This window comes from Bos javanicus, chromosome 3, assembly GCF_032452875.1.
Source record: "Bos javanicus breed banteng chromosome 3, ARS-OSU_banteng_1.0, whole genome shotgun sequence".
In the NCBI taxonomy this organism is placed as follows: domain Eukaryota; kingdom Metazoa; phylum Chordata; class Mammalia; order Artiodactyla; family Bovidae; genus Bos; species Bos javanicus.
Window position 1 is genome coordinate 23,214,054 of NC_083870.1, and position 17,975 is coordinate 23,232,028.

General features: G+C 43.6%; 1 protein-coding gene across 37 annotated transcripts in view; it reads right to left on the reverse strand.

Annotated features, from left to right (window-relative positions):
- The window catches only part of PDE4DIP (phosphodiesterase 4D interacting protein), a 238,169-nt gene that overhangs the window by 76,659 nt on the left and 143,535 nt on the right, over positions 1 to 17,975 (reverse strand). For 10 of the 37 annotated variants that reach the window (XR_009734923.1, XM_061409230.1, XM_061409137.1 and 7 more), the window contains exon 1: positions 978 to 2,797. The exons of 15 other annotated variants lie outside the window; for them this stretch is intronic. Coding sequence is in view for 21 of the 22 variants with exons in the window: in XM_061409230.1 (XP_061265214.1) it covers positions 978 to 2,099 (1,122 nt within the window). In the remaining variant the exon portion in view is untranslated. Of the gene's footprint in view, positions 1 to 977; positions 2,812 to 17,975 lie in introns of those variants that run through there. 12 more of the 37 variants (XM_061409298.1, XM_061409186.1, XM_061409211.1 and 9 more) reach the window with 5 other exon arrangements.

The following is a 17,975-nucleotide window of genomic DNA, read 5'->3' on the forward strand; positions in this document are numbered from 1 at the left end:
GGGATGATGTTGACTGGTTAGCAAGCTTTCCAAAAACACCTTCTAGATTGTCCACCTCTGTAAGGGTATCACTAAAGAATCTGTATCAAGTAGAACATGCCAGATGTTTCACAACGTTAACTGAAACTAACGCTGCTGTATAAACAAGACAGCATCTGTCAGGTAGGTCCCTGTACACAACTGAATTTAAAAGGCTGCATGAACAGCTCAGAGTAAGATCAACTGCCATCTTCCAGTCATTACGAAATTCATGAGTAAAACAGACAAAACTCTATCACCCAATAATGGATGAAGTCCTGCTCAACACCAAATATCTTTACATAGAGCTCATTACACAAACTGGCTGTAGACACTTTTTGCCTTAACATTTTAAATTTTGAATTCCCAAGTCTCTTTTATGAAAAAGTCATCAGTAGTCCTCAAATGACCTCTTAATTTATTATAAATGTTGTCCACATATTACAATATTTTGGTGGATTAATAGGTTCTCCCCAAACCTTTACCCTATGCTCTAATCAGTTCAAGGCACAAGTGGGGATGAAAGGCTTAATGCTCTAGGGAGGACTAACTTGAGAACTAACTCCCTCACAGGAGAAAATATTCATAAATCTAAAAGTGAAAACAAAACAAACAGACAAAAGTAGAAAGGCAGTAGGACAAGTGAGAGGAAAGAGTTCTAGTGCCAGAAAGAAGATTAAATTTTTCTAGGGTAAAAATGAATTATGAATCATCTTAAACATGTACAATTTTGATAATTAGTGGGAAAGCCAACAGATAATCTTATAAAGAGGGTATTGTGGAAAGTAAATTACTTGCGTGAATCACATTTATTAAAATGGACAGAAGCAAAAGGTAAAGCAAAAATGGGTTCAATGATTACTTTTCTCAAGTCTAGACTATTAACCTTCCCCTAGAAAGAAATCATGTGAAGCCAGCTAACTTTAATCAGAAAGGCACTATGCAGCCATTTTGTATACCTGGACCCGAAGTGGCAAATAATCTTCACAGAGATCATCCCACAGCTCCTGCAGGTCTGAAATCTCCAAGGGATAACTCACAGGTGTCTTGTAAAGGGGTTTCAAAGACCTGTTAAGGAAACCAGAACTAACTCCATCTGTCATGATATGGCCAGGCCTGGTTCCAGATGGATTGGATTTCACTGGAATAGGAAGCTTGCTCCCTCGGGGGCTCTGGATGGGCTTATAATCAAGACCTTTAATCATGCTAAGAGCTAGCTCCAGCTTATGGTTACACGTATGCTGGGGAGCCTGCTCATCTGAACAGCAGTCACACTTTGCAAGTTCCTTTGCACTTCTCTCAGGTTCCTCATCCTTTGGTTGTGGAGGACTAGCCTGGATGCTTGCATCCAAAGATTCCACAGAGGATCCCGGGGTCCCTTCCTCCATGCTTTCTCCATCTGGCGGTACCTTCGCATTTGGTAAATCCGGTGGCCCAACCTCGGACAACGCTGGTTCTTCAGTGCAAATGCTGGTGGACCATCTGGTAGAGGGGCCACACGAGATACTTTTCGCCACCTTTCGAGGTACCTTACAAATGGCTTCATAGTCAGAATCAGCCACCCGCAAAGCTGCACAGCCTCGGCATCTCCTGGGTCGATTTCCGGGGCCTTCCGAAGCATGACAGCTGTGCTCCTGAATCTGATCCTCATTTTCTACCCAACACTCGAACCCTGAATAGGCAAAGTCTTCCTGGAGCAGTGCAGAGTATCTGACATCGGGTAAGCCGGAAATGTCAACCGTTCCATTCCCCGCCTTGGTCTCCGCGCCAGGGTCATCGTTATTCTTCCGATACATGCTAGCAATGCAGAACTTGAGGCGGTCCTTCTCCAGCAGCAGCTTCTGCAAGCGCTCAATAGAAAGGGCTTCGATCCGGGCAATGACGGTGTCGAATCTATAGATCCGATCGAGCATGAACGCGCACTTGCTGCAAGCAAACTCAGCTTTGCCATCGCGGGAGACATCCTTGCCCAGGACATGCGACAACAGAACCTGGAGGTTGAGCTTGGACGCCGTGTGGAAGATCCAGCGCCGCTGGTTTCCGCACAGCTCCCGGGCACAGATCCTGCAAATCTCCTTCATCTTCCCTCCTGCGGTTGCCGAGCTTCCCTGAGGCGGCTGCTGCTCGGTGATCGCTCACTGGCTCTTGGTTGCGTTCCGTCTCCCGCCTCGGTGGCCTCCGGCTAGCATGGCACAGCTCGGTGGGGTGCCTACTCTGCAGGGGCGCTCCGCTGACACCCGCGCGCGGGTTCTGGGTACCAGAGTGGTCAGCCCCGCCCCTCGGGGAGGCGGCGGGCGAGGAAATGCCTCAGGAGGATGCTGAGTGACAGCAGCGCAGGCCGCGCTCAGAACCTGCCATGTCTCCTCCAGCTGTCTCTCTCTCCAGCCGCTGTGTCCTCAATGTCCTCCCTTTTCAGCGGGCTGAGTTCGCGGTCCTCCGGCGGCCGCCCGCGGCTGACGCAAAGACTCAGAGATTGAGGATCAGATTTCAAGATGGCGCCAGCGGCTCGCCGCCTGCGGCCGCCGTCAAACCGCTCTGGGAGCTGTAGTCCAGGAGGCCGGCTCCTCGCTCTGCGCATGCGGGGTGGCCAGCGCGTCCCCTCGCTCCCAAACAAGTCAGTGCTCCTCGCGGTACAGCGCAGACTCGACCTGCTGGGGTCACCCGGGTGGAAGAGCGGGACGGATGCCCACCGCTGCCAGGCCACTTTTATCTGCTAAAATTTCACTCCAAAAGCGCACCAGAACCCTTGCGGTTCCTCCCTCCCGCCCGGGAGGACTGTCCCGAGGCTCTGCTCGGGGAGGAGAAAGCCGAATCCCCTCCCCTTCTGTCCACGGGGACTGCCACGTACTCTGGAGGGAGCAGTCTCGCAGCACCACTGGGTACCGCTGCGCGCTGCCTCGCTCCGGCCCCACCTCCTCTCCCTTCTCACTCCTGTTCCTAGATTAAAAGGCCCTGCGGCTTCACCCGCGCCCGGGGAGGCAGGAATTTTAGGAGGCTCAGTGCAACCTCCCTCTGGACTGTTGGGAGCACACAGAAAAGAGGACAAGTGTTTCTTTCCTCGCCATGCTGGGGTTGAGTTTGCCAGGATGATTTGCCTTTTTTTTTAAGAGCGTAAATTGAGAGGCGGCACAAAGTAGTCACCTGAGAAAGAGTCCAACAAAAACCACACGAATGCAGCTGGTTTACCAAGATTTTGAAGAAAATGGACAAAATGAGCTTTTTCAAGAATGTAGACACCTGAGAGGAGACTGCCGTCAGCAAATCCTCTTTCAAGTTTCACGTGGACTGCAGGCCTTATTTTCTGGGTGGGAAGGGGAGAAAAACACTAGAACAAAAGACCTTGTTTATTTAAGCAAGAGTCCAAAGTATCAGGGAGTACTGCTCTCTGCAGAAGTGGGGCTGGGAATTTAACTGACTTCAGTTAGTATCCTGTCTTATTCAACATTATCCAGTAGTAAGTCACCCCACCCTTGGGTATAGAACTTGAATTGCACACAAAGAGTGGAGGGAAGCTGGGGCTCTCTCTAGGTGGAATTGAGGTGTCATCCTTCTTTTATAATTTTCTCCCTGGCAAACTCCAAATAGGAGGAAAAACAGTCCCAGGCAATCATCTTGAGTTTTCCCAGAGCAGGACATTTCCCAGTTACAGTAATGCTAGATTTCACTAACTTGACCTTGTGAGATATGAAATTAATAAGGCCAACAACAGTCAAAGTATTTCTGAACCTCATCTCCAGGTCAGAACCTATACTCCTAAACCTGGAGACATGCAGATGCCTTCAATGAAAACTCAATAAACACCCAAAGTTCTTATGGAGGATTAAATGAGATGATTTGGGGTAAGTACTTGAACAGAATTTGGCTCATTAAACAAATGGGACTCTGCACACACAAGATTGTATCACTCTTTTATTTAATCATCGAAACAAAATCTTAGTAGCTCCATCATGAACGATAAGGACAGTCCTTAGAGCTTTGGCTTTAGTAGGCTACAGAACTTTGCATCTGTGATTTCACCTAAATATGCACATTCTGACCCCCAAACCAAGTCTGTAAAAGAGATTTCCAAGTAAAACTCACCATAGGTGCGTTTTTGCATGGAGAAGGCAATGGCACCCCACTCCAGTACTCTTGCCTGGAAAATCCCATGGACGGAGGAGCCTGGTAGGCTGCAGTCCATTGGGTCGCTAAGAGTCGGACACGACTGAGCGACTTCCCTTTCACTTTTCACTCTCACGCATTGGAGAAGGAAATGGCAACCCACTCCAGTGTTCTTGCCTGGAGAATCCCAGGGACGGGGAGCCTGGTGGGCTGCCGTCTATGGGGCCGCACAGAGTCGGACACGACTGAAGTGACTTAGCAGTAGCAGTAGCTATATGAACTTCAGAGTCAGAAGAAATTAAGTAACAATCTTTGGAATATATACAGAGGCAAGGAGTTTCTGGCCTGCCAGAACACTACCCTGCTATACCCTGTCTTAAGTATTGTCTTCAAGAAAAGCAAGGACTCAAAAGTCCAAAAAGTACAAACTAAGGTATTAATTAAGGCCTCATCTTTGGCTGTGGATGCAAGCCCCATTCTCTTACTAAAGAAAATGCAAAATGAAACAAAGTAATTAACGAAACAAAAGTGCTCTTTGGGAGCAAACTAAATAATACTTTGTATTATTGTGTATTCTTTAATAAGATTTTGCACCTGACCTGCAGTCTCTAAACTTTAATGACATCATACAGATAGTTGACATAGACATTCAAGTCAGTACAAACAGAGAAAAAGCAACTTAGCATTGAAGAATATGTTTGCTATAACAAAGATCAACATACTAGAAAAGAGAGCTATACATTTCTTGGCTTCCAACAAGATAAATAAAGCACTCAACTCTTTACTCCCGGAGGAAATACTTAAAGACCGTATCTCAAAATGGATAATAAGCTAGAGTACTAGAACTTCTCCTAACATAATCATTTGATATTTTTCTGTTCAGTTCAGTCACTCAGTTGCGTCCAACTCTTTGCGACCCCATGAACAGGCCTCCCTGTCCAACACCAACTCCTGGAGCCTGCCCAAACTTATGTCCATTGAGTTGGTGATGCCATCCAACCATCTCATCCTCTGTCGTGCCCTTCTCTTCCTGCCTTCAATCTTTCCCAGCATCAGGGTCTTTTCAAATGAGTCAGTTCTTCACATCAGGTGGCCAAAGTACTGGAGTTTCAGATTCAACATCAGACCTTCCAATGAACACCCAGGACTAATCTCCTTTAGGATGTACTGGTTGGATCTCCTTGCAGTCCAAGTGACTCTCAAGAGTCTTCTCCAACACCAATTCTTCGGCACTCAGCTTTCTTTATAGTCCAACTCTCACATCCATACATGACCACTGGAAAAATCATAGCCTTGACTAGACGGACCTTTGTTGGCAAAGTAATGTCTCTGCTTTTAATATACTGTCTAGGTTGGTCATAACTTTCCTTCCAAGGAGTAAGCGTCTTTTAATTTCATGGCTGCAATCACCATCTGCAGTGATTTTGGAGTCCAAACAAAGTCTGACACTGTTTCCATTGTTTCCCCGTCTATTTGCACCTGACCTGCAGTCTCTAAACTTTAATGACATCACACAGATAGTTGACATAGATACGCAAGTCAGTACAAACAGAGAAAAAGCAACTTAGCATTGAATAATATGTTTGCTATAACAAAGATCAATATACCAGATGCCATGATCTTAGTTTTCTGAATGTTGAGCTTTAAGCCAACTTTTTAACTCTCCTCTTTCACTTTCATCAACAGGCTCTTTAGTTCTTCTTCACTTTCTGCCATAAGGGTGTTGTCATCTGCATATCTGAGGTTACTGATATTTCTCCCAGCAATCTTGATTCCACCTTGTGCTTCATCCAGCACAGTGTTTCTCATGATATACTCTGCATATAAGTTAAATAAGTAGGGTGACAATATACAGCCTTGACGTACTCCTTTTCCTATTTGGAACCAGTCTGTTGTTCCATGTTCAGTTCTAACTGTTGCTTCCTGACCTGCATACAGGCTTCTCAAGAGGCAGGTAAGGTGGTCTGGTATTCCCATCTCTTTCAGAATTTTCCACAGTTTATTGTGATCCACACAGTCAAAGGCTTTGGCATAGTCAATAAAGCAGAAATAGATGTTTTTCTGGAACTCTCTTGCTGTTTCCATGATCCAGCGGATGTTGGCAATTTGATCTCTGGTTCCTCTGCCTTTTCTAAAACCAGCTTGAACATTGGGAAGTTCATGGTTCATATATTACTGAAGCCTAGCTTGGAGAATTTTGAGCATTACTTTACTAGCGTGTGAGATGAGTGCAATTGTGCGGTAGTTTGAGCATTCTTTGGCATTGCCTTTCTTTGGGATTGGAATGAAAACTGACCTTTTCCAGTCCTGTGGCCACTGCTGAGTTTTCCAAATTTGCTGGCATATTGAGTGCAGCACTTTCACAGCATCATCTTTCAGGATTTGAAATAGCTCCACTGGAATTCCATCACCTCCACTAGCTTAGTTTGTAGTGATGCTTCCTAAGGCCCACTTGACTTCACATTCCAGGATGTCTGGCTCTAGGTGAGTAATCACACCATCGTAATTAACTGGGTCATGAAGATCTTTTTTGTGCAGCTAAAAAGATCACTTTTGTATAGATCAACTGAAAATAAAAATTTTAAAGTCAAACTCGGGAGAAAAGTTATGTGGGACATCCTTGATGGTCCTGCCAATTCAGAGGACATGGGTTTGATCCCTAAGTCCAGGAAGATCTTCCATGCCTTGGAGCAACTAAGGCTATGAACCACAACTACTGGACCTGTACTCTAGAGCCCACGCTCCACAAGAGAAGGCACCACAACGAGAAGCCGGCACTCCACAAGAAAGAGTAGCCCCCACTAGAGAAATCAGAGAAAAGCCTGCCCACAGCAATGAAGATCCAGCCCAGCCATAAATAAATAAGTAAAATTTTTTTAAAAGAGAGAGAAGAAAAGAAACAAAAGTTATGGATAGTAAATTCAGCACTTCGTGGTTCTTACCAATATCATCTTAGTCAAGAGTTTTTGTATCTAACTGAGTGTTGGAGAAGACTCCTGAGAGTCCCTTGGACTGCAAGGAGATCCCATCAGTCCATTCTGAAGGAGATCAGTCCTGGGATTTCTTTGGAAGGAATGATGCTAAAGCTGAAACTCCAGTACTTTGGCCACATCATGCGAAGAGTTGACTCATTGGAAAAGACTCTGATGCTGGGAGGGATTGGGGGCAGGAGGAGAAGGGGACGACAGAGGATGAGATGGCTGGAGGGCATCACTGACTTGATGGACATGAGTCTGAGTGAACTCAGGGAGTTGGTGATGGACAGGGAGGCCTGGCATGCTGTGATTCATGGGGTCGCAAAGAGTCAGACACGACTGAGTGACTGAACTGAACTGAACTGAATACTGTCTACCTCTGGGGAGGCAAGCAAAGTGGGGAGCTGAACAGAACATTTACTTTTATTCTGTAAACCATGGATGATTTGAATCTGGGGTGTTAAGTATATATTCATATATTAGTTTTTAAAAGTTTTAAAATTTGGAAATATCCTATAGTTAAAACTAAGAGGAGTTCCCTGGCAGCCTACTGATTTCCACTGGCTTTTACTGCTGTGGCCTGGGTTCAATCTCTGGTCAGGGAACTGACATTCCCACAAGCCTTGAGGCAAAAAAAAAAAAAAACCCCACGACAAAACAACTAAGAATTGTGCCAATTTAAGAAAATCCCATGGATGGAGGAGCCTGGTGGGCTGCAGTCCCTGGGGTCGCCAAGAGTCGGACGCGACTGAGTGACTTCACTTTCACTTTCATGCATTGGAGAAGGAAATGGCAACCCACTCCAGTGTTCTTGCCTGGAGAATCCCAGGGATGGGGGAGCCTGGTGGGCTGCCATCTATGGGGTCGCACAGAGTTGGACACGACTGAAGTGACTTAACAGCAGCAGCAGCAGCAAGACACATAGAGTCTAAGTGGTAAAACTTGAACCTACAATGAGAACTTTTATAATATATAAAATAAATATCTGTGGACAGTTTATATAAACAAAAGTTCAAGGGGATATGCAAGTTATTATTTAGTGATTACATCTGGAGAGTATAATTATGGAGACTTCCTTTCTCCTTTCCTCATTTGTATTCTGTAATTTTGTGTAATAAGCATATATTGATTTTGTGATAAGAAAAAAAAGTGTTACTAAGAGGCAGGATAAACACATTTTGATATGTTCATATAATGTAATATTAGAAGTGTGTGTGTGCTCAGTCATGTCCAACTCTTTGTGACACTATGGACTGTAGCCTGCCAGGCTTCTCTGTCCATGAAATTTTCCAGGCAAGAATACTGGAGTGGGTGGCCATTTCCTTCTGCAGGGAATTTTCCCAACCCAGGGATAGAACCCATGTATCCTGCATTTGCTGCATTGCCAGGCAGATTCTTTTCCACTAGTGAACCCAATATTAACCATCAATAAAAAAGAATGAAGTCTGATACCCACAACATGAGTGAATCACAAAAGCATCTTAAGTGAAACAAGCATATCAGTATACCCTGTGTGATTTCATTTAAGTCTAACAACTTAAAGTCTGTTTATATAATAATAGAAATTCAGAAAGTGGTTATTGGCTGGGGTGGGGGGAGATAGGGTAACAACTGATTGAAAGGGGGAACAACAGAATTTTCTGGAATGATGAAAATATTCTATATCTTGTTTTGGGTGATGGTTACATGGATGTGTACAATTTTGAAGCTCACAGAACTAAATGGTTTTATCTGTAGATTTTAAATGTTATTATTAGTTCAATTTTTAAAAGATTAAAGGAGTAAATAAATGTGTAAGTACCCATAAAATTTTAATCTGAGGGATTTCTTTGGTGAAAAGTAACTTCTACTTTGGGCTTCCCTGGTGGCTCAGTGGTAAAGAATCTGCCTGCCAAGCAAGAGACACAGGTCCCTGGGTTGGGAAGATCCCCTGGAGAAGGAAATGGCAACCCACTCCAGTATTCTTGCCTTGGAAATCTCATGGCCAGAGGAGCCTGACTGGCTAGAATCCACAGGGTCACAAAAGAGTCGGACATGACTTCGCGACTTAACAAACAACCTCTACTTTATCATAAGAATAGCTTTGAAGACTGGGAAAATAAAATGTAGCCCAGAAGAAATTCTATAAAAGGCTCAGTTGAAACTTCATAGTTCCTAGCCATATGAGCTTTGGAAAATATTATGTTATATACATGTACACACCATATAGATGGCACAGTGGTAAAAGAATATGCCTGTCAATGCAGGAGATGCAAAAGACAGATTCGATCCCTGGGTCAGGAAGATCCCCTGGAGAAGGAAATGGCAACCCAATCCAGTATTATTGCCTGGGAAATCTCATAGACAGAGGAACATGGTAGGTTACACTCCACGGGGTCTCAAAGAGTTGGGAACAACTGAACAACTGAGCATGCGCACATACACACATACATTTATAATTGAAGTGAAGCATTTGTTAAGGTAAGACCTAGCAATAACCTCAGATATGCAGATGACAACACCCTTATGGCAGAAAGTGAAGAAGAACTAAAGAGCCTCTTGACGAAAGTGAAAGAAGAGAGTGAAAAAGTTGGCTTAAAGCTCAACATTCAGAAGAAAACTAAGATCATGGCATCCAGTCCCATTACTTCATGGCAAATAGATGGGGAAATAGTGGAAACAGTGGCTGACTTTATTTTTGGGGGCTCCAAAATCACTGCAGATGGTGATTGCAGCCATGAAATTAAAAGACACTTGCTCCTTGGAAGGAAAGTTATGACCAACCTAGACAGTATAATAAAAAGCAGAGACATTACTTTGCCAACAAAGGTCCATCTAGTCAAGGCTATGGTTTTTCCAGTGGTCATGTATGGATGTGAGAGTTGGACTATAAAGAAAGCTGAGTGCTGAAGAATTGATGCTTTTGAACTGTGGTGTTGGAGAAGACTCTTGAGAGTCCCTTGGACTGCAAGGAGATCCAACCAGTCCATCCTAAAGGAGATTAGTCCTGGTGTTCATTGGAGGGACTGATGTTGAATCTGAAACTCCAGTACTTTGGCCACCTGATGTGAAGAGCTGACTGATTGGAAAAGACCCTGATGCTGGGAAAGACTGAGGGCAGGAGGAGAAGGGGACAAAAGAGGATGAGATGGTTGGATGGCATCACTGACACAATGGACATGGGCTTGGGTGGACTCTGGGAGTTGGTGATGGACAGGGAGGCCTGGCTTGCTGTGGTTCATGGGGTGGCAGAGAGTCAGACACGACTGAGCGACTGAACTGAACTGATTGCTTCTAAAACTTATCAAAAGTACATAATAAAGGAAAATTCTACTGAGAACAATTTTCATATTATGATAAGCTATTAATGAATGTAACGAATTAAGCAAATGATTAATTTTATATATCAGCAGTTTGCCCTCAAAATGAATTGACAAATGCATTCACAAGAACATATTTGCTGTCTGCTGCTGCTAAATCACTTCAGTTGTGTCCGACTCTGTGCTACCCCATAGACGGTAGCCCACCAGGCTCCCCCATCCCTGGATTCTCCAGGCAAGAACAATGGAGTTGGTTGCCATTTCCTTCTCCAATGCATGAAAGTGGAAAGTGAAAGTGAAGTCACTTAGTCGTGTCTGACCCTCAGCGACCCCATGGACTGCAGCCTACCAGGCTCCTTTGCCCATGGGATTTTCCAGGCAAGAGCAGTGGAGTGGGGTGCCATTGCCTTCTCCTATTTGCTGTCTATCCTAAGTCAAATCACTTATATCTGGCCCTTAATTTCCTAATCTACAAAATAAACATATTGAAATTAAACAGTGGTTTTTCCACCTTTGGCATGTATCAGAATCACTTGGAGGGCTTGTTAAAAGGTAGATTTAACACATTTCTAATTCATTTGGTCTGAGAAGGGCCCAATAATGTGTATTCCCAACAGATTCTCAGATCATACAGATGCTGCTGAGAACCAAACAGAACTCTCTTAAAGTGTATTCCGACACATCTCAGCTAAAAGATCAGTTCTACAGATAAATGGGAAAACTCATTAAGGAAGAACTACATACAAAATTGTTGAATTTAGAGAACTGTATGCTCCTTTGGAACAAGATTCCTAAGTATTACTATGATCGGGATCTTTTGCACTCTCTCTATTTTGATCTCCAAATCTGGGGCCCTGGGGAGATGCTCTTAGAACCGTAGCTACTTCTGTACTCCCTCTGTTGTAGTGTTTCTAAGACCTCATTCTGGGCTGAGAGGGAGTTTCCAAGAGGTGGAAAATCCCTATGTCCAAACCAGTTGTATTAGATTTCATCACCCTAGTTTATGACATTGAAAATAGCTGTCCTAATTACTAAAAACTATGCCCCCCTCCCCCTCAAAAAAGTCATTCTGGCAGAGAAACAAAAGCAGATGAGGAAATGTGAGAATATCAAAGTCAAGCCAGTTAGACTTTATGGTAGCACCACAAGCATGTGAATGATTTCCTTCTGCTGGTTAGAAATCCTGAAGAAGACAGAAGCAATCATACTTTGCATTAATTAAACACACAGCATTTCAAAACAGTTGATTTAATACCAGGAGACTTCCAGTTCAACTACAAACTGTAGTAATATGGTTATCAGCAGAACTTATCTTAATACAGTAAACACTGCAGGCTTTCATGTTATTAAATATCCACAGCTGTTTAAATGAATTTCAAAATACTTGTTAATCAACTGATGAGCAAGAATTTATGCAAACTCAGTGTTTTTTTTTTTCTCTGTCTTCAGGGAGTTTTCAGTTTAGTTGAAGGGGTGAGAATGTGCATGCTACAATTAGAATAACTGATGGGGAAACTAAATGGTACTGACAACTTCAATGTAAGTGCAGAAAAAGCTGAGATAAGTGTGAGCTAATTCAGGTGAAGTGGACAAGAGTGGGACCTGAAATGGGTTTTAGGATGGAGGAAACAAAGGAAAGGAAAAAAAGAGAAAGAAAGCAAAAGTAAAAAAAAAAAAAAAAGAAGAAGAAAGTAGCATCATGAAAAGTCTTGGGAGTTAGGTTAAATCTGGGCTAGCCTGTCAGTAAAGAGGATTTTGTGGGACATCTGATCCTAATCCATGTATCTATATTTACACTTTGTACCTCTCAAAAATTGCTCATTCAAAGAACATATATGAAAGGCCACCTGAAAACCAGACCCTATGCTATGGTGGGCCTTAGCAACTATAATTTGGTTAATGTTTGAGAAAGGCAAAAGAATTTGGACTTGGTGTTATGAATTTGAGCAAAGAATGACATGATGAAAAGTTTATTTTAGGGAAATCAGATAACAGAATGGCTTGAAGATTTTGGGATGGTTACAGGGAAGACTTGCTAAAAAAAAACCATTGCCATGATTCATATGTGGGATAATGTGGTACAGTATAAAAACGGGAAAAAAAGTGGTAAATATGAGTCATTTTGAAGGCGTGAACAGCAGGACTTGATGCAGAGAGGATGAAAGGTTAAAAATGGTGATAACGGTTTTGGTCTAGAAGACTGGTAGAAAAATTGTCTAAACAGAAATGTGGGAATTGAGGCCATATGCAAAAAGATTATACAAAGTTTTATTTGGGACATGCAGTATTTAGGGACCGAGGGAAAAACTAAGTGGAAAAACTAAGCAGAGCTCTTCCACAATCAAAACACAGGTGAGGGAATTCCCCGGCAGTCCAGTGACTAAGATTCACCACCTTCACTGCAGGGGCCTGGGTTCAATCCCTGGTCAGGGAGCTAGGATTCCACAGGTTATGGGATACAGCCAAAAAACAAAAGCAAGCAAACAAAAAACAATTGACGACTTCCTGAACAGTCTGGTGATTCGGACTCTACTGGACTCTACTAGGAGGCCCGGGTTCTCCCTGGCCTGGGAACTAAGATCCCACATGCTGCACAATTTTACCAAAAATAAACAAGAAACAAATAGATAAAGATGAAAACTGGAACCAAAGAAATAAAAATAACACTTAGAAAAAAAAAAACAAACACAGGTGAGAGGGGAATGGAGTTTCAAGAATGAGAGGGTTAGTTAACATTGTCACTATCTGGACAAACATCAGGAGGAATGAGGTCAAGCATAAACTATTATCCACAACAGGTTAGACTTGTAAACTAAAGAGGTGTCACCTTCACCTCTCAGAATCCTTCCCTATTAAGCCAAATGCTAAATTCTTTTTGACCCTATTTCTGAGCATCTCTAGTGTGTTCAGAAATGTTGTTTCACATCTTCCCTACACTGTCCTTTTCAGTTCAGTTTGTCAGTCGTGTCCGACTCTTTGCAACCCCATGAATCACAGCACGCCAGGCCTCCCTGTCCATCACCAACTCCCAGAGTTCACTCAAACTCACGTCCATCGAGTCGGTGATGCCATCCAGCCATCTCATCCTCTGTTGTCCCCTTCTCCTCCTGCCCCCAATCCCTCCCAGCATCAGAGTCTTTTCCAGTGAGTCAGCTCTTCACATGAGGTGGCCAAAGTACTGGAGGTTCAGCTTTAGCATCAGTCCTTCCAAAGAACACCCAGGACTGATCTCCTTTAGAATGGACTGGTTGGATATCCTTTTGAACACCACAGTTCAAAAGCATCAATTCTTCTGCGCTCAGCTTTCTTCACAGTCCAACTCTCACATCCATACATGACCACTGGAAAAACCATAGCCTTGACTAGATGGACCTTTGTTGGCAAAGTAATGTCTCTGCTTTTGAATATGCTATCTAGGTTGGTCATAACTTTCCTTCCAAGGAGTAAGCGTCTTTTAACTTCATGGCTGCAGTCACCATCTGCAGTGATTTTACACTGTCCTTTTAGGGTTCTTAAAACCTGAAACCTGCATCATGTTACACAGCCTTAGATGCTTAAGTCTCTAATCATCCTGCATACTATTTCTAGAGCATTTATGGCAAAGATCCATACTGTCCACAACCTATAGCATGTCCACTACCTACCTTTTCCTTCTCCAGGGATCGAACCAGGGTCTCCTGCACTGCAGGCAAATTCTTTACCAGCTGAGCTACCAGGGAAGCCCCACTAGCTACAGCATCCAAAACCCTATAGATATCTATACGAAAATATCCTAACCTATTTCCCTTTCAGCTCATCTCACATTTCTTCCCTGATCAAATGATGACAAGGTAAATTTTTTAATGTAGAGGTATTACCTGTATACCCCCACCCACCTCTTTCCTAAATCTGATAATTAAAGCCCTTAGCATTCCCTTGACTAGTTTTTTCCAGAGCAAAGAACAGAGGTGGACTAAAGTCAAATGCATTTCCTGACTTGGATAAAATTTTAAACCCACTGAAAAGATTAAGCCAGGTGTCCCAGTGTGGAAGAGAAAAGAGAGAAATATCTTTGAGGTCAACAAAAGAGGAAAGGGTGAGTTTTCACCCAAATCAGGAAGAGAATGGGGTGGAGGTGGGAGGTCAAAGAGAAACAGGGACCCACCTCCATTATTAGTGTCCTGCAGAAGCAGCCGGACCTGAGAGGAGAAGGCCTGGGTGACTTGGAGAGGATAAACTCTAGTCTGGGCTCCATCAAAGAGTCCACTTAGGATTGGTAGAACTGTGTCTGCTATGGCAGGGGTGCTTTATCGGTGGACCAATGATCAGAGTAGTCTCCTTGATGCTTTGACATCTGATAAAGCCTATGGTCCGTCACACAACAGAGAGTGGGGAGGAGGAAGTACCAAACGAATGGAGTTTAATTTCCCACCAGCCTGACTAGGATAAGGACTCAGGGTAACACTAAATTGATTTAAGGAAAGTAATGTGGTATTTCCTACACAACTGAATTTGTAAATTCAGAGTCACACCCACTATGAACCTTTTGTAGGTGTTCAATGAGAGTGAGTCAGTCCTAGGCCACTTTCACCGGTCTTTTCATTCGCTTTCAATATCATCTCAGCCTTTTCCATTTTTGTATTAATTAATAACTTCCAATTTATATTTTTGATACTGTGATGGGCTTCCCTGGTGGCTCAGATGGTAAAGAATCCACCTGCAGTACAGGAGACCTGGGTTCAATCCCTGGGATCTTCCCTGGGTTGGGAAGATCCCCCTGGAGGAGGGCATGGTAACCCACTCCAGTATTCTTGCCTCAAGAATCCCCATGGACAGAGGAGCCTGGCAGGCTACAGTCCATGGGGTCTCAGAGAGTCAGATACGACTGAGTGACTAAGCACACACAGCCTTTTCCATCTTTGTATTAATAACTTCCAACTTATATTTATGATACTGTGATTAATAATAATATATATTTGATTTGTCCCTCTTTCTGGCACAGAATCCAAAATCTTTGGCATTTCCTAAAAGATGAAAGTGATAAAGCTGTCTTTTATTATGTTAATGAGGTGACTCAAAGCGTGGGGTAGTCACCAGAGGAACATAATTGTTATTGTTGTTCAGTCACTAAATCCTGTCCTACTCTTTGCAACCCCGTGGACTGTAGCATGCCGGACTTCCCTGTCCTTCATTATCTTCCCATTTGCTCAAACTTATGTCCATTGTGTCCGTGATGCCAGTCAGCCATTTCACCCTCTGTGGTCCCCCTCTCATTCTGCCCTCAATCTTTCCCAGCATCAGGGTCTTTTCCAATGAGTTGGTTCTTAGCATCTAGTGGTCAAAGTATTGGAGCTTCACTTTCAGCATCAGTCTTACCAATGAATATTCAGGGTTGATTTCCTTTAGGATTAACAGGTTTGATCTCCTTGCTGTCCAACATACTCTCAAGAATCTTCTCCAGCACCACAATTCAAAATCACCAATTCTTCAGTGCTCAGTTTTCTTTATGGTCCAACTCTCACATCTATATATGACTACTGAATAAACTGTAACTTTGACTATATAGACCTTTGTTGGCAAAGTGACGTCTCTGCTTTTTAATACACTGTCTAGGTTTGTCATTTTGGAGAAGGCAATGGCAACCCACTCCAGTACTCTTGCCTGGAAAATCCCATGGACAGAGGAGCCTGGTGGGCTGCCGTCCATGGGGTCGCACAGAGTCGGACACGACTGAAGCGACTTAGCAGCAGCAGCAGCAAAGGCTCTTTAGTTCCTCTTTACATTCTGCCATTAGAGTGGTATCATCTACATATCTGAGGTTGTTGGTATTTCTCCTGACAATCTTCATTCCAGCTTGAGATTCATCCAACCTGGCATTTTGCATGGTGTACTCTGCATATAAGTTAAATAAGCAGGGTGACAATATACAGCCTTGACATACTCCCTTCTCAATTTTAAGCAGTCCAGTGTTCTATGTAAGGTTCTAACTGTTGCTTTTTGACCTGCATACAGGTTTCTCAGGAGACAGGTAAGGTGATCTGGTGGAATTTTCAGTCCTATCCCCAATCTCTGGGGAAGGGAAAAAGACCTGAAGGCTGTCAGTCACCAATGGCCAATGACCCAATCAACCATGCTTTTGTAATGAAGCCTCCATAAAAACCCAAGAGGACTGGGTTCAGACAGCTTTTGGGTTGGTGAATGCCTGGAAATTCAGGGAGAGTACTGTGCTTGGTAAAGGAAGGCTTGGGAGCTCCTCACCACTTCTCGTATACCTTGCCCAGTGCATCTCTCTCATCTTGCTGTTGCTGGGTTATATCCTTATATAATAAACCAGTGATCTAGTAAGTAAACTGTTTCTCTTCTGTGAGCAGCTCTAGCAAATTAATCTAACCCAAGGAGGGGATTGTATCATGTGAACCTCTAATTTCTAGCAAGTTGGTCATACATGTAACAGTCTGTACTTGTGACTGGTGTCTGAAGTCCAAGGAGGAGGCCGTTGAAACTTCTAATCTATTGCTGGCCAGAGGCACAGGTGATAAAGTGGGATTTGTAACCATTGTCTGAAGCCCCAGGGGTGGGAAGGAGATGGACGGAGGGGTCACTGAGAAGGGTGTGGAGGCAGTCCTTAAGGTGAGACTGAATCCTTAACTGTGGGCTCTGATGCTGTCTCCAGGTAGATAGTATCAGAATTGAGTTGAATTCTCGGACACTCTGCTATGTCTAATAATGGCTCAGTGTTGTGTGGGAAGTGCTCCTGCTCGGAACACACATGTTGCAGTTGGTACCCAGAACCACTAAAAGAATATCTTTATCCCAGAATGCTCCTCTGAGTTCAACTCTCAAGTGGCCAACTACTATTTGTACCTGCATTATATGTGTCAGTGAAGTGAAGTCGCTCAGTCGTGTCTGACTCCTTGCGACCCCATGGACTGTAGCCTACCAGGCTCCTCTGTCCATGGGATTTTCCAGGCAATGGTACTGGAGTGGGTTGCCATTTCCTTCTCCAGGGGATCTTCCCGACCCAGGGATCGAACCCAGGTCTTCCGCATTGCGGGCAGACGCTTTACTGTCTGAGCCATGAGGGAATCTCAAAATTATCCCAGGAAAGATGGAATTCTTTTTTGCCATCTTCCCTTTACCTATAGTGCCTCCCCCTCTTTCCTCCTAATTACTATTAAGGGTCATGGGAACTATGAATTGGGAGCTAAACCCAACCCCCACCTGTTTTTGTAAATAAAGTTTTATTGGAACACTGCTATGCCAAGTCCTTCATGTATTATGTATGGCTGGTTTTGTGCTACAATGGCAGAAATCTTATGGCCTGTGAAGTCTAAATTATTTCTATCTGGTCTTTGCCAGATAGTTTGCCAATCCTTGCTCTTTTTTCTTTTCTCAATGTATTTATCACAGTTTGCAATTATTTGCTTGATTATGTGGTTATTTAGCTCCCTTATTAGAATATAAGCTCCCTGAGGGGAAGGACTCTACCATGCTTATTCTTATGGTTTCTCCAGCACTTAATTGCACCAGTGTCTGGCTATGGTAGGGACTCAATAAATAGTCACTGACTGGATTACATGAGTGAATGAATAAATAAATGAAT